This window comes from Pogoniulus pusillus, chromosome 17, assembly GCF_015220805.1.
Source record: "Pogoniulus pusillus isolate bPogPus1 chromosome 17, bPogPus1.pri, whole genome shotgun sequence".
NCBI classification, from domain to species: domain Eukaryota; kingdom Metazoa; phylum Chordata; class Aves; order Piciformes; family Lybiidae; genus Pogoniulus; species Pogoniulus pusillus.
In genome coordinates this window covers 10,399,005-10,425,833 of record NC_087280.1, presented here as the reverse complement: position 1 = coordinate 10,425,833, position 26,829 = coordinate 10,399,005, and the positions used below count along the sequence as shown (strand labels likewise).

At 42.9% G+C, this 26,829-nt stretch overlaps 2 protein-coding genes across 5 annotated transcripts in view; both read right to left on the bottom strand.

Moving 5' to 3' along the window:
• The window catches only part of MYO5A (myosin VA), a 110,574-nt gene extending 103,751 nt beyond the window's left edge, over positions 1 to 6,823 (bottom strand). For both annotated transcript variants that reach the window (XM_064157595.1, XM_064157596.1), the window contains exon 1: positions 6,653 to 6,823. In XM_064157595.1, coding sequence (XP_064013665.1) covers positions 6,653 to 6,679 — 27 coding nt within the window. In that variant the 5' untranslated portion in view covers positions 6,680 to 6,823. The remainder of the gene's footprint in view (positions 1 to 6,652) is intronic.
• A 7,369-nt stretch (positions 6,824 to 14,192) lies between these two features.
• Positions 14,193 to 26,030, bottom strand: ARPP19 (cAMP regulated phosphoprotein 19). Of its 3 annotated transcripts, none has more exons than XM_064157600.1 (3): positions 25,786 to 26,030; positions 20,698 to 20,820; positions 14,193 to 17,334 (listed from the first exon to the last, which is right to left on the bottom strand). In XM_064157600.1, the coding sequence occupies exons 1-3, from the start codon at positions 25,828 to 25,830 to the stop codon at positions 17,164 to 17,166; spliced, it is 339 nt and encodes a 112-aa protein (XP_064013670.1). In that variant the 5' UTR covers positions 25,831 to 26,030; the 3' UTR covers positions 14,193 to 17,163. The 3 variants fall into 3 exon arrangements, with proteins under 3 accessions (XP_064013670.1, XP_064013669.1, XP_064013668.1); XM_064157599.1 differs by lacking the exon at positions 25,786 to 26,030 and adding an exon at positions 25,328 to 25,486; XM_064157598.1 differs by lacking the exon at positions 25,786 to 26,030 and adding an exon at positions 23,284 to 23,382.
• Between the last annotated feature and the right edge of the window lie 799 nt (positions 26,031 to 26,829).

The window sequence follows — 26,829 nt, the reverse complement described above, 5'->3', positions numbered from 1 at the left end:
CTGTGGTGTATCATGAGCACAGTTATGGTCTACAACAGTAACTGAAGCAGAGAGATACAGTTTGAGGAAATAGTCAAGCAGTCCAGCTCACAGACATAATTAAAACTTCCAAGACCTGTAGGCTTTTTCAGTGCCTAACATCCTATCTTCTGCAACAAGCACCACCTTCTATTGAGGGAAAATATGAAGTTCTTCCTTGCTATTTCAGCAGCAAAGAAGAAAGCAGAAGGTGCACGGTGCTGCTCCTACTCGTTCGAGTAGTTTGCTAGTGAAGCAGCAGAAACAAAAGCCTTGCCCAAGCACTGTTTCTTGGCCCTGGGCCCAACAGTACAAATATTCACTATCAGAGTCAAGCGCACTACACACAGTAGTAAACACTGATCCACTACAGTGAGCACAAAATTAAATCAGCAATAACCTCTGCACTTTCAAGCATATGAAAGAAAATCAAGTAAAGGAGTTCAGAGTCTGCTCATCTCTGACTTTAAACCTGCAAACCAAGCTAAGGTGATGCTAAGAAACAGGCATAAAATAAATCACTAGCTCTTACCCAAGGAGCTCTTGCTGCTTGACAGCATGAACTGAAACAAAGTCTATCATCTTCCCCCTAGCCAAGATACCTTTCAAATGAGCAGTATCTGTATGTATGCTCATGTACATACACACAGGTGTCAAAGACTCCAGTAATACAGCCAAGACATTCAAACAGTTAAATATTTATTTGATACATGGTTTGTGTTTTCAAGCAATGAAACTGACTTCAGTGAATGCCCCTGTAGGACACCTCAAGTGGCTAGCTCCTCCAAGGGATGCTGCGTAGGCTGTTCTGACTTGACAGAAATCCAGGCACCATCCCACTGGTACCCAGAGGACAGCAGACTTTATAATTGCACACTGCTTTTTCCCCTCATAGCAGAAATGCCACCTATGGTTAACCTCACTACCACTTCTTGCTTATTTTACAACCTTATTAGAAGTAGACCATCCAGAAACAGTGAAAACTTATGATACTGAATGGTTCTGTAACTTCCTCCCATTCACCTGGTTCAACGAGCAAATTTCAACAACAAAAATGCTTTCTACAGTCCTACAGAGATTAAACAACGAGTCTTACTAAAAAGATAAAAAATACTTTGTTATTAGAACATGTGGACAGGATTGAAATCCCAAAGGCCCCACGAGGAGACCCTAAGAGCCAGACATACCTGCCTGACCAGCTGTCTACCCATTCCAACTCTTACCTGGAGCTATGTGGCTCACTGAAACAGAACAGTGGTCATTGCACACATTTCCCCACATAGCAGGATCACAGCAGTGGTCACTGCACACATTTCCCCACGTAGCAGGCTCACAACAGCACTTCACTTAATCATTCATTTATTTGGCACTTGCTATAAAATCTCTCCAATGGAAACAGCCTGAGAATAGCCAGTGGCAGCTCAATGGACAGATACTATTATTCTGCAAGGATTGCTGCTGACAGTTTGTAGGGAATATCACATAGCTCACTAACATCATTAAGCAAATGTTTTAACATGACACTCAAAGAATTTATAAACATGAGACCAATTATTATAAATGGAACTTTCACAATTATTCTTTACATGTAGTAAAGAATTCACACAACTTGCAAGGTTAGGTCTACAGCATAAAAACAGGTATTTTAATGTTTAATATAAATCTATGTATGATCTCTTCACTTGAAATTAGCTTCCAATGATGCTACACTGCCAGTGTTTCATTAGGCCTGGGAAGGGGAAAATGAGGAGGAGAGGAGGAGAGGAGGAGAGGAGGAGAGGAGGAGAGGAGGAGAGGAGGAGAGGAGGAGAGGAGGAGAGGAGGAGAGGAGGAGAGGAGGAGAGGAGGAGAGGAGGAGAGGAGGAGAGGAGGAGAGGAGGAGAGGAGGAGAGGAGGAGAGGAGGAGAGGAGGAGAGGAGGAGAGGAGGAGAGGAGGAGAGGAGGAGAGGAGGAGAGGAGGAGAGGAGGAGAGGAGGAGAGGAGGAGAGGAGGAGAGGAGGAGAGGAGGAGAGGAGGAGAGGAGGAGAGGAGGAGAGGAGGAGAGGAGGAGAGGAGGAGAGGAGGAGAGGAGGAGAGGAGGAGAGGAGGAGAGGAGGAGAGGAGGAGAGGAGGAGAGGAGGAGAGGAGGAGAGGAGGAGAGGAGGAGAGGAGGAGAGGAGGAGAGGAGGAGAGGAGGAGAGGAGGAGAGGAGGAGAGGAGGAGAGGAGGAGAGGAGGAGAGGAGGAGAGGAGGAGAGGAGGAGAGGAGGAGAGGAGGAGAGGAGGAGAGGAGGAGAGGAGGAGAGGAGGAGAGGAGGAGAGGAGGAGAGGAGGAGAGGAGGAGAGGAGGAGAGGAGGAGAGGAGGAGAGGAGGAGAGGAGGAGAGGAGGAGAGGAGGAGAGGAGGAGAGGAGGATTATTTGTGGGCTGCAATAAAAAGCTTTCATAAACATCTTGTTCTCTCTGGCCCCACCACCCAGCCCAGGGTAGTATGATTCCCTCCTCCAACACGCTCAGCACCCAGGGAAGCAGCTCTGGCACAGACTGGGCTCTGAATCAAACCATCACTTGTCTTGCTTCCCAAGGCTCATAGTTTCTCTTAACAAGAATGATAGATTGCAGACATGCAATCTAGAAATGCAGGTATCTTTTCTTTATTATGCTCATTTTTTCTGCACTTCCCTCCCCATGTACCATTAACATACCCAAGAAGAGCCATGAAATGGACAGTATCTGCCTTTTGCCATTTTTGCCTGCAAGGACCCATCAAAACTGAAGGGAAGACCAAGTCTCCCAACACTGTGGCTTCACACCCGAAGCAGCTGCGTGCAGACAGCTCAGAAAAGCAAGAAATGGCTCCTTGTGATGCTGAGACTGCACAAGAGGGTTTTTGTTCTATGCAGTTCCCTGACACTTCCCTAACTCAATTTACTGCCTGTAAACCCTCAAACTGAACATTTCAAGGAGCAATCTGAAGGTCAGCTACTGCAATCAGCTTGTCCAGAGCATGCTCTCCAATGAAAACTGTTTACTGATTCCTCCTCTGTGTTCAAAGGTATATCTCGAGCTAGTTGTCTCTAATCTCAAAGTTGCTGGAAAGGAAGGAACATATTACTAGCACCAAGAATCAAAATAAATGACTGTCTTACTGAATGGGTAGATAAATTGCACACAGCCATACAAAACAAACAGAAATCCCAAGAGGGAAAAGTGGCATGCTTATGAAAGCACAGCATGAAACAGAAACAACTCAAACCCAGGGGAAAAAAAGGACGGAAATGAAGAACAAAAACAACTGAACTATATCAACTTTTCACACTAAGAGGCAGCATAAACAACTCTCTGATATACTTTGAATTTTTTCAGTACAGGCAATGAAAGCATGTACTAGGGCTTGGTTTAGCACACCTGGAACTCACAAAGGTCACATCTAACACAAAATGTGGTGGTTCAGCAAATGCAGAGAAGATGAGCCCAGGCAAAGTGTTCTCACTTCTTAATTTCCAAGAAAAGCAGATTACACTTTAGCAAAAGCCAATGCATGGCCGAGATTGTCCCCACATTTTTGTGAGTCAGCACAAGTAGTTATATATCTGTTGTTGGTCAACAGTTACTAAAGTGTTGATCAACTGCAATCGAGCACCACTTGGCAGGTCTACAGTGATTCAGGAAACAAACATACATTCTTCTGTTTGTTTCCCAAGTCAAAGAACCAAAACTTTCAGAAGCACTCTTACAGCATGACCACCAACCTGCCAGCAATAGATGTTCAACAGGACAAGTTAAACGGAGCTCGCAGGTGCAAGGTTTTAAATTAGAACACCTGGGATGCAACCCATGTAGCAGTTTTAACCTGCTGCACCCCAAACATGAAGTTAATGCCCTCCAGCAGTCTGTATTTGCAGCATCACCAGACACAGAAATACAAATCCCAGCACGGTTTGGGCTCTGCAGTTCACAACTAGCTTGTGAGCAGGCTAAAGTAATTCCTTTAACTTGAATTCCGATCTCTAGATTGACTACAACCACGTCCAAGAAGAAGGCTGTCTATACAGTCATCAAGTTGAAATGTACACCTGGATGAATCAAAGGAACAGAATTTTTATGGGAGTGGAATGACTTTCTCACAGGAACTAATTTAGCTTGGGAAAATAAGAGTTTCTTTGGGCAATTTTAGGATGGCACAGGTGCTTGGGACAGCGTTGGGACAAACATGCATGAAGAGAAACCAAATTTAAAGGCTAATAGTGCAGGTTAGCAAGACTAGATATTCTGAAGCATACAGCAGAGTCCCACTCACACCAGTAATATCTGGAAATAAGAAGTCTGCTTCTCCCTTTCTCAGACAACATTTGAAGAGATACTGATGCTTCTTTGCAACACTGGTCATTCACACAGCATAATTTTACCAGCTCTTGTTCCAAATATCCCACATTAATACAGCTACCTGAACAGCTCAGGCAACCTGGGACATGGGTTTCCAGTGCGAGAGGGGAAGAGAGCTGCCAGGTTCTTCGCTTCAGGGCACACACAGAGTCAGCAATGATGTGCTGCAAATTCATACTCTACCCTTGCTTGCCAGCAAGGTATCTATGCCAAAACCATATGTTAAGTGTTGATGCTCTGGTACTTTAAGCAGCTGTCCTGAATAACAATCCTCACTCTGTCTGCAAGTACAAAAAAGCTGTGAAAGTCGCTCTTTCCGTGCCTACATATACCTCTAAAGAGAAGAGCAGCCTGTGGTGCGAGTAAACCACTGGAGAAATCTCACTGACCCCTGTTCCCAAGTAAGCCCCTACTGGAGGATCACCCCCATGCTTCTCAAACTCTGTTTGCTCTTTTATCTCTGTGCACTATGACCCTAGATCCATTATTTATGTTTCTTAATCAAGGATGAGATACTGAATGTGATTTAAATGGTGTGATGGCTTTACTTGGGGAAAAAGCCAGCAAAGGGGAAGACAGCAGAGACAGTCTCTAACATCCAGCAGATTTCCCATCCCAGGGCCCAGTTCAGAGCCATGCCTTCCTCATGAACTACAAGGTGCCCTGAACTTTCCACTGCAACACTGGCCAAAGATGCCCACATTTCTGGAGCAGCTTCTGACCAAAGCAAGTACATTCTGACCTCAAGAAAGTTAATTCAAGGTCAGACAGGAATGGAATTTTTTTAAGTATTTCTGCTGAACTCTTTATAAGAGAGTTCACTCCATAACATCTACAGAGAGACACAAATGAAGAATACCCTTCTAAAAGAGCTCCTTACATAGAGGTCTACTGGGCACCTTAGAGCAGCTCTACAGCACCAGTGCTCTCTTGGCCAAAATGCTGATTTTCATCTCTGTGCAATGGCAGTTAACATAGACCCTCTTCTGTAACACTCAAGATATAAAGATGCCTCACATTAACTGGTTTTCATCATTGTTTAGGGGGCACACGTGTGCACCTCACTTCCTCACATTCAGCCCCTGCTATACAAATACACCATTCAGATATGGCCAAGCCTACTGAAGGGATTGTCCAATCTGATCTGTACTGATTGGTACAATGTGCTGTCCCTGCTATCGACAAATACGTTGAACTACTCATGCCAAAACAAAAAGGCTGTTTCCTTTCCTTTCCCTCCTCACACAATGAGCTAGACTGGGGCTAATTTTGGAGTATTTCATGAAGTGGCCAAGGCTCTAGACAGCACGGCCTTCCAGAAGACGTACTCTGCCAGTGCAAGCTTTTTCGAAGCAGCATGCTGTGCTGTACCACGGTGCTCAGTTCTGAGGAGCCCACTCAATCCCTTCCGCCCTCAAAAATCCATTGTCTGTCACTCTCCTCAGGTATTTGCACTCAAGCAACGCAGAGCAAAGAAAGCAATGCACTGCTAGTGGGTGAAGCATTTGCAGAGCTGTCGGCTTGCAGCTTTGCCACCACCGAGATGCACAGGGCAGTGACCGTTTCCGGGTGAAGCTGATGAGATACTAACCCACGGGACTAAAAAAGATGAGAAAAAGGTCTGCGTGAAGGGCCTGCGGGAGCCGCGCAGAAGCATCGCTGCTGACCGCCGGGCTTCTGAACGGCTGCCCAAAGAATAAACGAGATCTAAAGGTGCAGCGTCACCCAAACGGTTAGTTTAGCACCGGCGCGTTGCTAAAGGTGTCCAACGAGGAACGGGACGGCGTTTCTGAAGATGACGGAACGGCAGGGAATGGCTGTTCTGACCCACAGCACTTCCCAGAGAGCGCCGCATCACTCCCGAGCTGGTGGAGCCAGCCTGCTCCCGCCAAGTCCCCGGTGCCCTCCACGGGAAAGGCGGCACGGGCCGTTCCCCTGCGGTACTCTGCGGGTGGACGCCGCTGCAGCGGCGCTGCTTCCCCGCCGTCCCCCGCCCGGCCCGGCACCGCGGGCAGAGCCTCTCCGGGGGGCGGTGGAGCCGTGACTCACCGGGCCAAGCACGTACCGGCGGCGGAGACCTGCCCCCGCTCTCCGCCGGGATGCGAGTCCATCTTGGCAAGAGACGCGGGCTCCCGACGGAGCCGCCGCTAACAGAGACGGCCCCTGCCCGCGTCCTCCCTCCGCTCAGGGAGGGGAGCGAAGATGCCAGCCCGAGCCGCGCTTCCCGCCTCGCCCGCCCCCGCGCAGCCCCCGGCCCCGCCGCCGCCCTACCTTCGTGTAGAGCTCGGAGGCTGCCATGGCGCAGGGCGCGGGCGGCCCTTCTGCGGCAGCCCAGCGGCAGGAGGGCGGAGGCGGGCGGGAGGATGCTCAGGCGGCGGCCCGGGCGCGGCACGCCATGTTGCTACCTGGCGGGCGGCTGGGCTGCCGCCGCTCTGTGCATTGTGGGAGCGGCGGGCAGGCGGGCGGCGCGATGCCTCCCACCGGCAGGCGGGTGGACGGACCGACCGACCGACGGTCGCCCGGGGGAAGAGTCGTTCCGCGGGGGCACCGGCGTGGGGCCCACAGGCGCTGCCCGCCCCCCTCGCCGCGCTTCTGAACCCTCGAGGGTCGCAGACCGGGTTTTACCAAAGGCGGAGTACCGAAAAGCAGGGCAGCGGGCAGGGCTGCCCCCTCCCGCCTCAAGCCCCGGCTCAGGCCGCTCTGTGCAAGAGCCGGTATTGCCCTCCTCTCTCTCCCGAGCCTGTTTTTATCCTTCTCCTAGACTGAACAATTTACTCGTCTCTTCATCAGGGACGTTTACGAGTTTTGTTGGTCCTCTGATCCCAGACTAGGCAGCCCGGATATCGCCAGGAGCCGGGGAGAGACCCGTCCTATCACAGCAACTTCAACGCCAACAGAAGCCAGCAACCTCACCTTACTGAACTGACCCCTGGCTTACAGCCTACTGCAGCCCCTCTGCACCTGGCTGCATCCCACCACCTATCCAGTTATCCCCAGTGCACATTTCTCAGTGGCAGGTGCCAGGGTTTCATGGTTTTGTTTTGTTTCCTAGTTCTGTTCCCATCCTTCAAACTGTTTACAAGCTCCTCCACCTTGATTGTATCTTTGTCATTCAAACCAGCATTGAAAACACTGAGCACAATACAGAGCCCCAAACGGTCCCTTCCATAAGCAAGTGCAGCTAGCACTAAGAAGCGAAGGTACACATCCATGAAGTTTCACACTCATGTCAAAAGGGAATGAAAAGGATAATCCATGTTCTGGCTAGCTCTCGAGACAGCACCTCATTGCATCGTGATTCATTAAAGGGTGTTTTTTACAGCTCATCTTAACAGCCAAACTGAAGCTATTGCTTCCTTTGTTTTCCTTATCACCTTGGGAATGCATCCTACCAGCCTGAGTAGACTGAAATACAAACCAAGGTTTAAACTGATCTTTGCCACACTCTTTTGCCACAAAGTGCTTTTGACTTTTTTAACTGGTATCATCTCAGCAAAATCCAGTTGATCAGATAATAGCTCTATATTCAATGGACAGTATTTGCACTGCCCCTGAAACCTGTTGTGATCATCAAAGGAACAGCAAAATCTGTTCTACAGAGAAAAGGTGCCATGAAAGAGACGTGGGACCTGCTCCAAAATCACGCCTCAACTCAGCCACAGACAGAACAAAAACAAAGCCATCCTGGCTCACAAAATAAATACTATAGATATACTTTACTGCGGCTATCTGAAATAAAGGAGATAGGCAAAGTAGCAAGTACAAATGAAAGTCAGGAAGAAAACATGGAGCCTTACCCAGAGTTGTGTTAGGTGCAGATACAAGGTCTTCCTATCAAGTAAAATACAGTTAGTAAGCTCAAAAGTAGTTAAAAAAACCACCTTGATTTTGCTCAAGTTCAGACTCTAATGGGAATTAAAACAAACCAAGCAACCATCCTTCCCATGTTCTGCCACCATGTCCAGGATTATCAACATGGTTGCTGTTGCCATTCCATGCCTTGGAGGCTCACTCTCATCAGAAGAATGAGACATCTGTTCTCAGTCCTATGAGAAGCCTAGAAGTGATTGCTGTGAACTGCTGTCCCGGTCAGGAGTGAAGTTTTTCAATAAGAAGTTTGTGAAGCTGATGTTCATGTGTACACTATGGCAAAACAGAGATCCATGCTAAAAGCTACCAGTCTGCTTTCATGTATAACCTGAAACTGACTTGGGGTTCATTTAACAGTGTGACCAACCCCCTTTAGCTGGCTTAATCTAAGAATCTGGATGTAGGAACCACAGAAATCCCATAATGTTGTCTTCAGAAGGGACCCGAACTTCCCCTCTGTGTGCTGTTTCATATCTGACATTTAACACCCTTTCTTCAGGGCAATATCTCTTCTAAATTCAAAGACACTCATCTCAGGAGTTTGCTTGCGCTGTGGATTACTGTATCAGCCATTCACAGACAGAGCTCGGGAGCCAAATGTAATTATAAGCCCCAGCAAAAAATAGATATCTGAGTCCAAAATATGCTATGATTTGACACAATTTGCATAAACCAGGATTTCAAATCTGTCATTAAGGACAGGAATTGGGGGCACTGAAGGTTGCCAAGAAACAACCTGTTTGCAATGTATCTAGATTGACAATTACTACTTTAAGATGCATCTCCTGTATCAAACATTGGCTGGCAAGATTTTTCGATGTCCTGTCTTGCAGAGTGTCTTGTCAAAAAGGTAATTTGTGGCACTTGCTATTAGAGCATATACATGCACACAAGCAAGGCTGTCCCCACATGCCCAAAAAACAGTTGGCAGGGAAGGGGATCAGCTCAGCTGAATTGAGAGCTTTGACTAGAGCTCAGGAACAAAAAGAGAGCATGTGGCTTTTGGAAGAGGGGGCAATCCTCTCATAAGGGCTATAAAATGTAGAAAGCACATGCAGGGAGAAAATTAGGATAGCCAAAGCCCAGCTAGAACTCAACCTAGCTACAGCAGGTAAGAACAATAAAATAAATACAACAACAAAAGAAGAACTAGGGAGAATCTCCATTATTGGATGCAGGAGGAAATATAGTGACAAAGGATGAGGAAAAGGCCGAGGTGCTCAACACCTACTTGGCCTCAGTCTTTAGCAGGAGAACTACATGCTTCCTGGACACCCAGCCCCTCCCTGTCTCCCATCTCATGAGGAAGCAGAATGAGGTAAACACAAAGAGGAGGTGGTCAGTGACCTGCTATGCCACTTAGATGCACACAAGCCTATGGAGCTGTATGGGTTAGAGTTGGCAGATGTGCCCACCAAGCCACTTTCCATTACTTACCAGAAGGACTGGGTATTTGGGGAGGCCCCAGTGGACTGGAAGCTACTAAATGCGACATTCATCTAAAATAAAGGCTGAAAGGAAGATCCAGGGAACTACAGACCTGTCCATTTGGCCTTGGTGCCAGGGGTTATGGAACAGATCATTTCAAGTGCCATTATGCTTCCTGCTTGTAAGCCTTCATCAGAACCCAATCTCCTACAAGATGACCTGCCTAATGGATCAGGGAAAGGCTGTGAATATTGTCTACCTGAACTTCCATAAAGCCTTTGACACTCATGAAAAAACTGGCTGGTCATAGCTTGGATGAGCATATGCCCTGTTAGATAAGACACAGGCCTGAACAGTGGCAGTCAGGGGAGTTAAAGCCAGCTGGCAGCCAGTCATAAAGGATGTCCCTCAGGGCTCAGTATTAGAAACACTTCTGTTTAACATCGTTATTGATTATCCTTATGAGGAGTTAGAGTGCACCATTAGCAAAATTGCAGAGGACACTGTTAGGTGGAAGTGTTGATCTGCTTGAGGGTAGGCAGGCTCTACAGAGTGACTTAGACTGGATCAATGAGCCAAGATCAATGGTTTGTGCCTCAACAAGGCCAAGTGCCAGGTCTGCACCTGAACCACAGCAACCTCATGCAACATCACAGGCTTGGGGAAACATGTCTGGGAGAAACAGACCTGGGGGTTCTAATCAACAAGTGCCTGAATAGGAGCCAGCAGTGTGCCCAGGACAAAAAAAGCCAATGGCATTCTGGCTTGCTTCAGAAACAGTGTGACCAGCAGGAGTAGGGAGGCGATTGTCCTTCTGTGCTCAGCACTAGTGAGGCCACACCTCAAGTATCATGTTCTGGTTTGGACATCTGAATACAATAAAGATGCTGAGGCACTGGAGCAGCAGCAACTCGGTGAAGGGCCTAGAGTCTGATGAAGAGTAGCTGAAGGAACTGCGGCTGTTTAGTTTGAGGAAGTGGAGGCTAAGGGTAGACGCTATCACATTCTACTACTACCTGAAAGGACAATATAGAGAAGTAGTTGCTGGTCTCTTCTCACAGGCAATTAGTGCTAGAACAAGAGGGAATGGCCTCATTAGGGATTTTTTTTTTTCACTGAAAGAGTAGTCAAGGGAGGTGGTTGAGTTACTATCCCTGGACATGGAAAGGTCGTTTAGATGTGGTCTTTAGCAACATGGTTTAGTGGTGAACTTGGTAGAGTAGGGTGGACCTGATGGTCTCAATTTTTTTTTCTAACCTGAATGATTCAGTGATTCTATGATCTCCAGTTTACCAGCTGGCAAGGCTGCTGAAGGGTTTGGAGAGCATGTCATAAGAGAAGTAGCTGAGCAAGCTGGGGATGTTTAATCTGGAGAAGGGGAGATCTTATTGCTCTCTACCAGTACCTGAAAGGAGGTTGTAGTGAGGCTGGCAATGGTCTCTTCTCCCAGGTAACTAGAGGTAGGACAAGAGGAAATGGGTTTAAACTGTGCCAAGGGAGGTTTAGTTTGGACATCGGGAAAGAATTCTTCACTGAGAGTAGTGAGGCATTGGAACAGGCTGCCCAGGGAGGTGATGAAATTGTTCAAAAAGTGTAGAGATGTAAAACTTAAAGATATAGTTTAGTCACAATAGTTGAGTTACAGTTGAATTCAATTTTAAAGGTCTTTTCCAACCTTAACAAATCTACAATTCTAAGCAATTCCCATGCACAGAGCTTGCCTTGATTCGCTTATGCCTATACTACAAAGATTTCTCTTCCCTCTAAACATCACTATCTATTGTCTTTACAGTATGTTAGCCAGTTTTTCCAGCATTAGAAAACCCACCACCTGAGGACAGACCTGAAGTTCAGAGGACTCCACAGCTCCCATTCTTGCATTTAAGCATTCTTGTAATTACATGCTGCATATTTTTTAAAAATCCAAATCCTGGTTCTCAAGGCCAACTCTTACAGGGTTTTCCCTTAAACTCACTAAGGAAACAACCCTACCATACTAACACAAAAGTACAAGCAAAGGTTGAGTCCAGTCTCTGTGGCATCACCCTGTACCAGGAATGGCAATGACAGGTGACTATTCTGCTAATATTGTCAAGCAAATTTGGGATTATCCAACCACATTCCCTTTTTAGTAAGAGCCTGCAATAAGGTAAAAAACCTAAACCAAACAAATTTGTTATTAAACTTAGACAAAGTCAGAAACAAACAAACAAAAAACCTACTTCATCTTCCCATCTAATAAACATCCATGTGAAATCAGTGGAAGTTTTGTCAACACTTTACAAAGCAGTAATCAAACAAACTTCTGTGCCTGCTATAAATATGCAAGAATACTTATCAGGAACAAGTATCAACAGCATTCTCATTGTAACAAAGATGGACTGCCTAAGACAAGGACAATTTAGTCACCTGTCCCTAAAGCTTTTTCAAGCACATCAACTGAGCTCAAGCTTGTCTGCCTCCATGGTAGCACTCCAGAAACATTTCCAAGATAAAATTTAATGGGAATAAATACTTTAAATACATACGGAAGTTATCATATTTCAAGTTACTCTAGATGTATGGATGCTAGAAATGGGGATGAAAAAGCAAAGATGTGAATCTGAAAGAGGTTGACTCACCTGTACTAAAGCAGAAATACATAGTCCAACCACACATTCACCCCAAATCCACTTCAAGGAAACGAACACAAAAAGTATTCATCATGCTCATGCACTCCCCAAGTCTGTTCTTCCCAAACTCACAGAAAGCCTCCAGCCACCAGATAAACAAGGTAATGCAGTCTTACCTTCCTCCTAACATGGGCATGTTATGTGAGCACAGCCACTAAACGCAGACCCTATCTGAGCACAAATCTGTGCAACCATACTAGTCTCAGTTTTCCTATGAGAAACTTCGTAGTTAAATGGTTTGTCTGAAGTTCAACATCACTCCCCACAGAGAGATGCAGGCATGTTACTTTGTGTTGTTAATGCCAGTGCTAATGCAGCTTTTGCACTGCCTCAGCATGGTACTTAAATTATGCTAAACTGAACATTTTTCCTCTCAGTTTGCTAGAGACAGCGTATAGGGGACATTAATATGATGCAGGTAACTGAGCTCATTATGTAAATAAATATACAACACTGAAGTGCTGTGGCCTGAGCTAAAGCTGACCTCTAGATGAACAACTAAACCAAACATTAGATATCACTAGTATCTGCTCATTAGTGGAATATGTATCTATTCCTAGTACATAACCATTAGCAAAATATATACACTCATAATGAAAAATGTAACCTAGACAAAATACAATCATGAGTGGGAAAGAAATGTTGTGACAATGCATTTAGCTTTCCTTGTTTAGCAGAGCATCAAGGCCACATAAGCAGATATCCAGCCTTCTTTGGTAAAACATCAAGGTCCTGCAGGCAGATGGCCTTGCTTGGTATAAAGACCACTTTGGGAGACTGCAAAAAGCCATGCAGACAGATTAGTTGGCCCTGTTGGGAAGGATGTGGTCAAAAACCAAACAGGCCGTGGGAGGAACGTAACAGAATAAAACCAGGTATTCCCACATTTAAAGGTACATGAACTTGCTGGACCCTCTTACAGCAACTTTGGAAGGCTCACCTCAGACTGGATGCACTGCACAGGACTTCCCAGCTGCCAGGAAAGGTACTCCGAATTCTCACTGTAACCGTGGCTCCGCAGGACTGTGGATCTGGATGGTGAAGTGTATTAAGGCAATTGGTGACATATCTATCTTAATCACTATAGCTAATCTTAAGTAGTATAAGTAGTAATGATTAGGTGCACTACCTTGATATGCATTATCCTCACTGTATTGTATGTAAAACAGAAGAACAAGTGAAATAAAGTAAAAGATAAACTAATTTAACTTAGGGTCACAGACATAATTCAAAATAAAACAAAACTGTCTTATTTGATTGTGTGAAGGGTGGGATTTTCTTGGGGTTTTTTTTCTCTCCAGAGGAGCCTCTTAGCGATTAGCAGAGGCTGAACCTCATACAAAATCCCAATCAAGAATCTTTTCAGTTTCAACATAGAACCTCACCATTCAGCAACATACACATGGATCTTGAAGTTGCATAAAGACCAACAGCTAAGTCACAGTCTGAATATGAAATTAGCTGGACTTCTTCCAGCAATTGGCATTCTTGGAAATGTTGACATACTCAGGCCAACAGCCCATAACAATACAAACTTCTATATGCCAAGCTAATTCCCAGATATCCCCTTCACTCAGTTCAAGGGACCAAAACAATCACCTGTTACGGAGTTTTCAAACAATAAGCTTTAATTGCCTTATTAGAAAAATAAGCACTGAAATATATATAAATGTGGTTACATTAAAGTAATTCTGTAGTCTAACATACTAGAAACCAAAACCCAGTCATATTTTTAATGATACAGAGCAGCGAGAGTTAGGGTTTAGAAATCTTCCAGAGAGAATAGTGAAGTATGCAGTATCTTTCAGGAAACCACAGTAAAGACAAGACAAATCTCCACGTTGCAATAAAAACTAAGTAGATCAATTTATTCTGTATACTATACAATGTGTAAGTTTGTTAAGAACAATTGACATTTTATCACCTTAACATCTTGACTGGGTGTAAGTATGTCCAACAAAATGTACTCCTGTGGCCTTTACACAAACACTGTCCTACTACATCAAGAACAATGAGAGGGAAGCCTTTGGTGCTACAGATTTGGGGATATATCTGTGAAGTTGTAATTAATCCACTTAACTATCTCAAATAAAATGTTGATGCTATCTCCTATTATAATTCTAGATGAGTACTACTCTAGTAACTAAACACTGTCTACCTTTAAAGGCAAGATATGAAAGGGACTGCCAGTCTACAGTGTGGACAGGTTTTCTTTGAAAAAGGCAATTATCAAATGGTAAAACTCATATAATACATTATGTACATAAGTTTGGGTAGCTGAGTTATCTTGCTGGAGTAAGCTGAAAGTAAGCATCAATTTGCAGTCATGTCTGATTTACTGGACTTAACTTTTATACAGTATATAGATTCAAAAAAGCTGTGCCTGCTGAGGTCTGTCAGATGTGAAGGCTCATAATCAGTCATTGACCTAGTTAGTATTACAGTACTTCAAATATACACATGGATAATATATTCATAGCTGAATTTATAGTAGCCTTAAGAACTGCAAGTCACTGAGTGAGCATCGGAAGAGCTTGTGCTGTCCAACCAGCAGGACAAGCTGAGTTGTAGCTAAGTGAGTGGAATGTTTAAATTTAAATGGCTGTTTTTTTTGAACCCTCACAAACATGAAGAAAGCTCACTTTATGTAAGCTACAGAATAGTGGCACCAGATAATACACAGCAAGTCATCTTAAATTTGTTCAAAATTTGTTTCAGGCCCAGTCCTGTCAATTATGTTTCAGTTTCATTTGTGCATATAAAAATAAAGAGGGATTTTCACATTAGGACAAACATCTATAAAAAGCAGTTTACTTCAATATATCCAGTTTCCTTGGTATTCTCCCAGCCTAATTTCTTTCTTAAAGAGGTCAAGTAGGTCCATTTCTTCAACCGTTCTGCAAAAAAATCAGAAATCCTTTATAAATGAAAGCCCATTTAATTACTGGATAAGGGCTATTATAAGGACCTGAAAAGCATCAGGTTAGATGGAATGATTTCTCTGAACCAAAGACATTATATAGACACCAGTATACTTTTCTCATGTTCCAATTAAAAGCAAATCAGAGTTAAGATTATTTTCTCTTATTCATTTTCCTATGCTTGCCTGCAGAAGGGCAGTGTTTTTTCTGACTAGCAGTTCTTTATCGTGTAAGAGTTTTCTGAAGGTGTTATCACAAAGTGCATCCTTCTGAAAACATACATCTTTTAGAGTGTTTTCTCTTGCAAACACCCACATTGGTGCTCTGCTTTTAACGGATTGTTTCAGAACTGTTTCTTTCAAGAGAAAGGTATTCAGTAAACTAATCTAAATTTTTAAAGTTTTCTAACATTTCCAAAGAACCTGTATGAAAAACAATTGCCTTACAGATCATACTGCACTTTTAACATTTTGATTGCACTGAACAAACATGTTTTTAAACGCACCAAATTACCTAATACCAACTACGTATTTTGGCAGTCTAGTACTTAATCTGCATCATAAAGATGAAGTTCATCCCCATTTTCTGAGATGAAGTTACCTATTTCTCAACCACTTCCAGTTCTTTGTCTGCCCAAAGCTAAGGAGGGGCTATTGTTTAACAAAGAAAAGGAGATTACTACTTCAGGAGTCTGGAAAGAAAAAATAATTAAAATTACAACCTTCTGCTTCCAGAAGTCTAAAATAGCCCAAAGACAATGGCATATCAAACCTTAGCAAGGCTGGATTTGGTGTTTGCCACACAGGTCACTGGACAAAGCATTTCAGCTTTAAAAGCTTAAAAGAACTGAACAGAAAGGGCACTTGCCTGCAAATATTGGTACAAATTCCAAATTTAGATTTGAATGTGGGACGTTGCTGCGAATCAAAATATACAACTGCAAAAGTGTAAGGCTGAGCCAAGTGTAAGTGAAGCATTTCACAAATTTCAAGTACACATTTTTTACTTTCAGTAGCAAGATTTTGGGGCTCTTAGTTTCAGGACAAGACTTTCAAAGATACAGAATCACTTGTGCTTTGATTGGCACATTATCTGCTTTCTAAAACGCAAAACTAATAAACGTTTGCAAAAGGTTGTGCAAAACTATTGTATATACAAAAATGGCACAAGAGTGAATTCAACAGTCTATGCACATGCACACTTCATTCACATCTTCAACAAAAGTGTGTCCTAAGCTACAGAACTGAAGAGAATACCAGCTTCAACAGGCAGTTGTCAATAAGCACTAGGTTCACAAGAGTTACACCAGAATGGGCAAATATTGCCCAAGTAAAAACTCTATTGTTAAAGCTGAAACAGGTTTAAGGCCGTTCAAGTTCAAAAGCAGAAACAAAATTCAATCAGAGCCCTGTCTTTGTTTTTATACATGCTTCACCATCTAGCAACTTGTGGTCTAAACCTCTATTTGAGACAATAAACCCAAACACAGAAGAAAAAACCAACACAACTGGAGGTTATATTAAATACAAATATGCTGTAATTAAGATGAAATAACAAAAGCAGAAACATTAGAAGTTGTAAAACTTGCGATGTCACTTGCTGGAACCAGTCCTACACTAGGAAATGGGCAATATGTACATTTTCAAGTAGATTACATTGCTCTAACCAAACTTGTCATTTTTAATCAGTGCATTGTTCTCAACTAGTCCAAATACTACATGTTTTACTCTTAACAGTACTCCCTTACAATAGCAGCACATGCTATCGCTACCTGCAAAGCTGTCAGTCTCATGACTTAGTGTAAGAAAGAAAAAGGGGATGTGAGGGTGAGAAATAACTATTAAGTAGAAATAACAGGAATGAGAATAATCATGCAGTTCAGCTGTTCTCATCAGCCTGCCAGCTTGCTAGCAACAAGAGACGGTTTCCGCTGAGGAAGATCCTGTGGAGTAGGAATATGGTCACCAGTGACTTCTGTCTTGTCAGGAGCTGCAGTAGGCAGTTGCTTATTCTTCATCTTTGCTTTAGCCATGTTGTAATCACCAGAATCGAAGTACTTTTGCTAGAAGACAAAACACACATCTTTATAAACCTACACATATAGTCAGCTACACAGTTGAACAGCCTCTTTACATCTTAGAAAAAGTTATAGTTCTTTCTGATTTTGTAAGATAACTCTATGTTGATTAAAGTATCTTACCAAAACTATCAGGCACACAAACCTAAACTCTTAATAGGCAAGTACTGGGTTAAGCTCCTACACATACCGTTAAAACTCACACCATTATGTGAACATTATTTTTGCTATGGTTCTCCCAAGAGCTCTCATCTCACTGAAGTAAAACCTTTGGGTTTCTAAACTTTGTTGCAGTAAACATTTCTACTGCATAGAATAACCACACTGTAGGAACTAAAGCAAGAGAAGAATCTACTCCATCACAGTAGATCAAAGTAGAATGAAACTGCATGTTAACAAAAGCCCCTCTAACTGCATACATCAAAACACCGAAACTAAAATCACTGAAGTTTCCAAACAAATTATTCAGCAAAGTTAAATCTACTGTGCAGTTCCTCCAAAAAAGTACTGTGTGAAAGAAATTCTTATTCCATATTCCAGGTTTCTTTTGAATACAAATGTGACTACATCTGAATTTCTGAAACACTGTTCCCTAGTATTAAAAAAAAAAAAAAAATCTTAGAAGCATTATCCTTAACAGTTTTTTTGTTGTAGGATTTCTTAAAATATTAAATTATCTATGGATATTAAAGCCAAATTACTGTTATATTTCATCCAGATCATGAGGCATGGAATGGTCTATATAAAATCTTCAACTGCTCATTGACACATTTTTCAGGAACAGTTTATTTTGTTTACATCTTCTTATGTGGTCTGTTGATAAGATACTTGTAACCCATGATTTGGAACAGATAGGAAGTCAAAAAAAAATTAAGATTCAGTAAAAAGATCAACACTAGCAAGTGCTGCTTAAACAACAATCATCCCTGAAAAGAACACTTCCTCATTAGTTCTGTGTAGGCTTGTTCCTCAGTTAGTTGAGCAACACCTGTTACTATCTGCAATGTTTAAATGATACCATATTATTACCATAATCTTTTATTTTGCATTAGTACTAACCTGCTGCAAAATGTTCAGTAGCAGTAGTTGCTAGAGAGAAGTAATCTGAATATCTTACTTAACAGGCTTTTACCTAAGTGCAGGGTGGGAATCTTGCTTATGCAAGGCCTTCTGAAGGCTTTAAATGTTCCTTGTAAGAGCCTTCAAGTTACCAAATCTGTTTTTCCACACAGTCAGTAGGACATCTAAATCTCACATTTTTATCCACAAACCTTTCCAATTCAGTCCTTTTGACAGTGTTGTCACTATTTAGACCACAATGCTCTATCAGTGCATCTGCAGATTAAACCTCATTATAACAATCTAATTTGTGACAAGGCCTTAATATTTTTTCCCTTCAAGACTGCAGCACGGAAAACAAACTTTGAAAAGTTTGCACCTACATAATAAGCATCAAGCTAATAAGAGAACTGCTCAGTCTTTCAATACGTTACTGCTGTTAACAGGTTATCTATTTCTATCTGTGTAAGAGCTCCAAATAGAATCCCTCTACAGCAGTGGGATGTAGCATGGTTCTCATCTACTTCTATTCTGAAGAAAGTGCGCTAATTGTGGTGTGTGTACTCAATGCAGAACATTTCTGCAAAGCAAATACCAACGGACAGAGCATGTCCTGGCTGCCAAATAAAGAAGACTGATCTACAGATCTGAGCAGTCTAATACATTTAGACTAGCTGAGAAAGCCTACCACCTTTCATGCATTAGAATATCAGTCCATTTCTTCCCCTAATTTACCCCTGCATTTCCCTCATTTAGCTTCTTATAGACTATCTGTATTTGATCATCCCTTGGAAACTTAGTATGTCTGTCCATCTCTCTTCATGTCACAAACACCATCCTCACTATTTTAAACTTCATTAATCCAAGCAGTCCAAAGTACACTAGGTGTCTATATCAAGTAAAGATGCTTCCTCATTTAAGACACTGAGCACAATCAACAAAAATAATTATAAAAAATTAAATGGAAGAAAGTTATTACCACCACATCAGGAGTGGAGAATTGAAGACGGCAGATAACAAACTAGAATCCACAACTTTATTTCATCTTTCATGAAAGTGTCAATCAAGATGCCCACTGGTCTACCTCTGCTCCAACATGAAAACACAGGCTGCAATAACTTTGCATTAAATAGTGTGATAATCAAGATTATATTGTACAGATTGTTATTCTCGAGTTTCTTCACATATGCACACAGTCACAATTCCCTAATGGCCATCAATCCTTAGGGAGCAAGTGCAGGTCTGTTCTCCAGAATTGTCACTGCAACACATACTTCTGCCTCCTGTGTCTAAACGTACACTGAGCCCACTGAAGTCTCCTTTAGGCTGCCTTTGACCACATAACAGTAAACTCACAAAAGGAGAAATCTCATCTACCTACTTGCCATTCCCAGCAGCCATTAACTGTGTTGCCTATGTGCCAACTTACAGGAGAAAAGGTATCAAAAAAAATGCCAATAGTAACAATTCACAGAATATATTACCGGATAGCACAGAATTAGATCAGCACTGAACTCCAAAAGCTGGTTTGCAAAGGATTTACACCTGGAATCATTGCATGCACTCAAAGTGCCTAGACAATAGTAAAAAAACCCAACAGCGTGATATGAATAAAAGCATCATCAGAAGCAGTGGAATATTAGCATAATTCCAAGAACAGAATTCTAGCATGCCTTGAAAAGCATTATATAATCACTTTATGAATAATTAAACTAAAATAAAAAAAAAAACAGTTGAATAACTAAGAAAATATGAGACACTACTTAAATGTAGAAAAAACATTGAAATACTAATTCTTCATTATTCTATCATTATTTTTTGTTTAATATGCATATTCTTAATTACTCTGCCATTCTCAGGCCACTGCTATCAAATGGTGCCTGGTGTAAGGCAGTGGACACTAAGCTTTCATGTGCGGAACACGGAAGTAAGAGCAGAGATATAATTTGAGGACATAAGAATAGGCAAGGTAAGATCACTATAGAATGGGGTGGCATTCTGACCCTTCCTGTTTGACATAATGTTTTTTCATTATCACAGTATCACTGAGCCACCTCCTAAGTTTATTTTTTGCTAGAAAGTACAGTGGAGACATAGCTACTGCAAACAGCTATTCTGACAATGTGACATTTGTTTTGTAGAAGCAAATTTCTCTTCCTTGACCCTTCACAGACAAGCTTTAAATTTTTAGCACTCTTTTACTCATGCAAAGACCTGTGAAGTAGGGGAAAAAAAAATCACAGATACAGGAATTTCTTCCCCATACCCTGTGGACAATAAAGAACTCACTCCTTTTTGAAGCCTCTTCCTCAAGAAGTCTGAGCCTCCTGGCTTCTGGCCCAGATGAGGGTATCTTGCTTTCAATTTTGCTTCTTCAACTTTTTCTGGACTGATCACCTTATCCTCCATTTCCTGAAAAACAATTATCAGCACTATGAAATACACAATAATGAACAATTTCTGCACACTACCTTTGCAGGTAATTCACCAATATGCTGATTGCTGCTACTGAGTGAATATCTCAATTATTTGAATAAATGGTTTCATACAGCCTCCCTCAAATACTGACAGCAACTGCAGGAGTTCAACCGCCCATCTTAGACACCTTTCCTGGAGATGCGTTTGAATCTAATCAATACATTTCTCTTTTATATACAAGTAGTGTCCATGCTAAAATTAAATTATTCAATCTTGGGAAAAAAAAACACAAACAAATAAGAAAACAACCAATATTCTTTTGGTAAAAACAAAGGTTCCACTACTAACAAACAAATGTTGAAAGCTGGGCAGGTGCTCTACTGCAACTGTCTCTGCTTGATCATCAAGTTGCACAGACATACCAGCACTGGTATGGCCACAATCTAGTTTGTACGAATGCTGAACGTGTTCATATTCACTGCCGAACAGTGTTACAGTAGCTCACTCTCAAAAACATACCTGCCATCATATTAAAGAGCAACAATACTGCATTTCTTTATTAATGCCTGTAATTATCCTAAAACTATGATGATTAAGACAGATGGATAGTGCATTTGTGTAAAGTAAAATGACTATTTTATGAGTATACTTTAAAATATGAATGCTCAGAATAATGATTTGAGGAAAACTGCCAAAAACTGCAATTGGTATATCCAGTCTTTCAACACTGACCTCTATTTTACACTCATCTGTTCCAGTACACATAGAAATTTGATGTATGAAGTATAATTTCTTCTATTAGATAATTTCTTGTTTTGTTATTTTCCAGTATTTGACTAAGGTAATTTTTTTAATGCAAATCATTCCCAGTTCAGGGAAAATACTTATTGATTTGCATGGACTGATGTAGTTCTTGAATCATTATCATCTGAAGTCAGAGAGACTTGTAGGCAGGAAAGAAATACTGCAACTTATGTCTCACATTGATCTGGGCTTAGGCAGCCCCTTCATACTTTTCCATCCATGTCATCATCTTTTTACATTGCATCAGTCCACATGACTGCATGTACTCCACATGAATAGGTTACAGAAATTAATTCCACAAAACCAAACCAAACTAAAACAAGAACAACAAAAAAAAAAAAAAAAACACAGGGATTTTTTGTTTGTGTGTGTTCTGTGGTTAGAGTTTTTTTCCTTCTTCTTGGGCTGCATTTAATTTGGATCAGTTTCCACGGTCTGGATTACCAAGCAGCTGCACAAACCGGCATGTTATCACAGCAGCAGGGATGACAGGAACACCAGCAGCTAGGAGCTACTTAAGCCAGAAATGCCAAAGAACCAGAGCCATCACAGTGGCCTACCTCAGTGCTTTCCTGTATCTCTTATAAAAGCTTTAAGTTCTATAACATCCAACATCTTTCAGATAAAAAACCTCAGAAACAAAGGTCAAAATATATCCAGAACATAACATCGTCTAGTTGCTCCAGTAGGTCAAAACATCTCACAGATCGCTTTGCACAATACAGTGGGAATCCAAATTAATGGTTTTACCAATGATAGATAGAAAATATCTTAGCAGTTTAAGAGAAATTTCCACGAGGACATAAAATATGACTTTCTATCAGATGAAAACACAACAGGTACTAGAATGCAAAACACAAATAAAGAGAAACCAAAGCTTCTCTGACACTGGAGAACATAGAGCTATACTATTTCTCAATACCTAGCATCCATCACACTAGCCAAGACCAGTTTTATCATGTTGTAAAGATCATACTCCAGCTGCCGTTCTTCCTATTGTGCTTTATTAAATATCATGCCAACACTGACTTTTTTTTCAAAAGCAATTCAGCTAAACTCTTTCAATATCTAGTGCTGAATCACTGGGTACTCACTATTGAGCCAACAGACAAAGCATTTGGGAGGGGGATGTTTTGCCAATATAACCAAAAGGAGGTATTTTTAAGGACAGAAGAAAAACAATAAACCACTTACATAAATACGTATTCACGGTGCAAAGGAGATATTTATGCAAACTCACAGGGCTGACAAATCATCACACAGCAGACAATCAAAACACAAAAAACCACTGTGATATGCATCACTGCAGCTGAAAAGGGTACAGACTCTGATAATTTCCTCTTGATGACCAAGAACAACAAAGACTCCTAAAACTACACAAGACAAATTAAAAAAAAAATCAATACAAAGACTCAAGGTGTCAAACAAAATCAGATGACGGCAGGTTCAAAAAACACTTAAGACAACAGTTCTCCATATAAAATATAGTAAAGCTGCAAAACCCTTTGTGAAAGGATACCGGGGGTGCCAAGAATTTAGATTGATTCAGAAATCAACTCAGTGTGTTCATTCCAGCTCAGAAAGCTTTTAAAACACAGGTTGCTGAGGCCTGGGATATTTTGCTGGGGAAGATCACTTCATGCATGTCCTGACCTGAGATCCTTTTCTGGACTAGATGGTATCGAGCGCTCTTGGAGATGTCTTGCTCAAAAGCTTTAACAGCCAGGCTGTTAAGATGCTCCCTTGAGTTACAGAAGCAATAACCAGGTGACTAACAAATGATTGAGGGGGTGGAAAAAATGATATATCACGCACTTCTTCCTAGCGACAACCACACGAAAGTTATAATTTTAGTTCTCTTCAGGAATTTGACACAGCTAATGAAGCTTGCTTACTTCATTAAAAGGCTTTACCAGAAAGACAATAGTTGCCTAACCCATTTAAAGACAGCTTCTGCTTTTGATGTTTAGAGGTACTAGCAATGTAAAATTCCGTATCCACTGGACAATTGAAAAGCACAACTAAAAGAAACTCTGTTAGCAAGAGCTCTTTGTCCAAAAATATCCAACTAAATCTAAAGCAGAAAACGTGAAAAATATGACAACAACACGACTGCGGCAAACTGATATAGCAAAAGCCAGTCCAGAAACAAAACACACCACCTCTAACAGCTTCCTGAAAAATAGAGACTTTTAAGGCAAAAAGAGAGTCAGTCAACCTAGCCTACGTTCTCCAATGTCTAAAGTCTCTTTGTTACTGAACTTCCCACTGCCACTATCCTGAGTTTTCACACAGCAAACAGGAAATGTTAGTCTTTGGCAAGTTTTCAATTAATATCACTCTCTTGTTTAACGCCTTTCTTGCCTAACACATGCACAAGCTTCTACAGCATGTTTAAAAAAAGACATCTGATCATGAAAGTGTTACCTCAAAGGTCATGCAGGGGTTTAATATTTTTTTAAGCATATATATGAACAAGTACTGCAAAATGGGTTGTTTATGTAAGGATTTCAGAGCTACAAACTGACTGAGCCAGTGTTGAGTTTTGCCTACCCCAAGTTTTAGTGAAGGTTAATATTGACGTGCCATTAATAGCACTGATATCACAGTATCCCAACAAGAAATAAAGAAAACAAAGTTTTCTTTTATTAATATCATTAAAATTGTGTGGAATGCATCATCACATTAAACCTGAATTAGCAAATCAGTATGAGACTCCTGCCTCTCACATAAAAGGTAATTTAATTTTTTAATGCAGTGCATTCAAGACTTTAGTCTGAAACTCCACAAAATCAGCCTGTCACACGACTTCATCGGAACACACTAAAACACATCACAATAAACTTGCTACCACATGTTTTACTATGCTCTTATTACAGAGCTATTCTAGGAGTTCTGCACAGGCCAGAGATTTACTTTTATAGGCTTTGAGCAGCAACAGTATTCCTTCAGTAGTCCACCTAACACGAAATGTTAGGAAGAACCACAGAACACAATTTAAGAATAGATTACAGATCTGCTGTGGAAGCTGGTTCTGATTACTGCGCCTATTGAGAAGGTATCGTTCCATATTTAACCCTCAAAGCTTGCCTACTTACATGACTAACTCATATTACAAATGGTAAATTATTAAACAAAACCTTGACAGCTGAGGTAGATAGAGCTACTTCTTTTAGTGTCTTTCAAAGCCGTACTTGTGTTTCGTAACTGCTGACTATCGGAAATAGCTATAGAGACTGCAACCGAGTCCATACAGCAGTAACAAAACTAAGAAAAAATACGGTATTTTAAAGCCACAACCAACTGAGGGGAGTACTAGCAGCATACAATCATCTATGGAACTAAATTTCACATAAGAAACAATAAAATTATTGGAGAGATCAGATAACAGTACCCATGACAAGGTAAATCTGCCGGTTATTCTTTCTAAAAGACTCTACTACAATTGGCCAGTCATTGTGTTTAGGATTTCTCCTCCTAAACAGCTTTTAATAAAAGCTAAAAAATTATCTAAGTGAAGCAAAAGTTTACACACCGGAATATCACTGTTTTTAGATCACTGTGACTGTAAGCTCAAATTCTTTCCCCCAGGACGCCTTGGAAGACAGAGCACTCGGCAGAGAACGGGGCCGAGGCCGGTGGAGGAAACAAGGAAGCGCCATTAGCCCGCCCAGGCCAGAGCACGCCAGCGACTTACTAGAGCACAAAAATTCCCAACTGGAGAACCCAATATGGTGGTGCCGTTCCTCCGTCTCCAACCTCCGCCAGCTGCGGGCGGTAGGGTCCGCACCTTCCCAGCCGCCTCAGCGGGCGTCGCTCCCGCCGCAGATCCCCGGCCCGGTCCCGCCCGAGTAGGCTGGAAAACAGCCACCCGGCTCCCCTTGCCCTTCTGCGAAGCAGTGTAAGGGTCGGGGTACCTCCCCTGCAAGGGCCGCTGCTCCTGAGGGGACTCCTAGTGCAGCGAAAAGGGGGACCAGGCCCGGGAGACTCTAACTCAAGGGCTGCGGCAGCCCGCGAGGCTCCTTGAGCCGAGGGAGGGAAAGGCTCGGCCACGGCGACCCTGCTCCGCCTCAGCGCGCAGACGGACACGAGAGAAACCCCACGGGTCTCTTTCCGCCCCTCGGCGGGTCTGCGCGAGAGCTGCCGGCCACCTACCTTCTGCTCCTCGGCCGAGGCGGGCTCAGGACTCTCGGCAGACATGGCGCAGAGCAGCAGGACGGCGGGGAGAGGGCAGGCGAGGGAGGCGCGACCGCCGCTCCTCCTCGCAGCGAAGCGCTTCCACTGCCTCCCGCACAAGATGGCCGCCGCTCTCAGGACGGCGCGCCAGCGGGGCCACACTTCCTCCGCGCTCAGCCTCCCGGCGGCACGAACGTGCTCCCGACGCCGCCGAGGAGCCTTTTCCGGTGCTGCCCGTGACGTCACGTCCGCAGCCGAGCACAGCGGGAGGCGCAGTTCGGCAGTTGTCGTTGCCTGGCTCTGTGCCGAAGAGCGCAGCAGCGGAGCTCCTGCGGCCCTCCCGAAAGCACAGCGGCCCTTGGAGGGCACAGGGCCTCCGCTTACAGCACGAACACAGGCGTTTCTGGAGAGCTGCCAGCCGCAGCCGGGGGGCGGCGCTGCTTGGGGGCGGCAGTTCGAGGCCAGGGCCTCGCAGCCCCGACCCCTGGCTGGCATGCTCGCAGCACCCTGTTACCCAGCTGAGGCCCCGCCGCGGCCCTGCTCCTGGAAGCCTGCCAACGCAGTCTCCGCGGCCTGACATCGGAGTCAAGGGGAAAAAGGTCTTTGCTGCTTGGTTAACATTAGATGTTTTGGCTACTTTAGAGGTCAAAACACAAGGAACAGAGCCCGCAGCACTTCAAACCCAAGACTGCAGCTGACAGAGTGGGGCTCAGAACTTAGGGAAGTTTCAGACAGTTTGTTGAAAATTAATAGCATGGCATTGCCTATTTTCTTCCCTCTCGTTTTCTCTGGTGCTGGGCAGAACAGTAAGCCCCCTTGGACCTTCCTGGACTTTTTAAGAATGTAAAGGAGTGGCTTAAATGGCTGTGCTCCCTCTCCCCCAACAACTCACCGCATAGTAACAGGTCACAGATAGTAAGTCTTTAAGGATATCTAAACACAGGGATTATAGGGATACGGTATGTATTTTACTAAATTAGATATACATGCCCCATTTTCCTGCACAAAACCTATTTTCCTAGC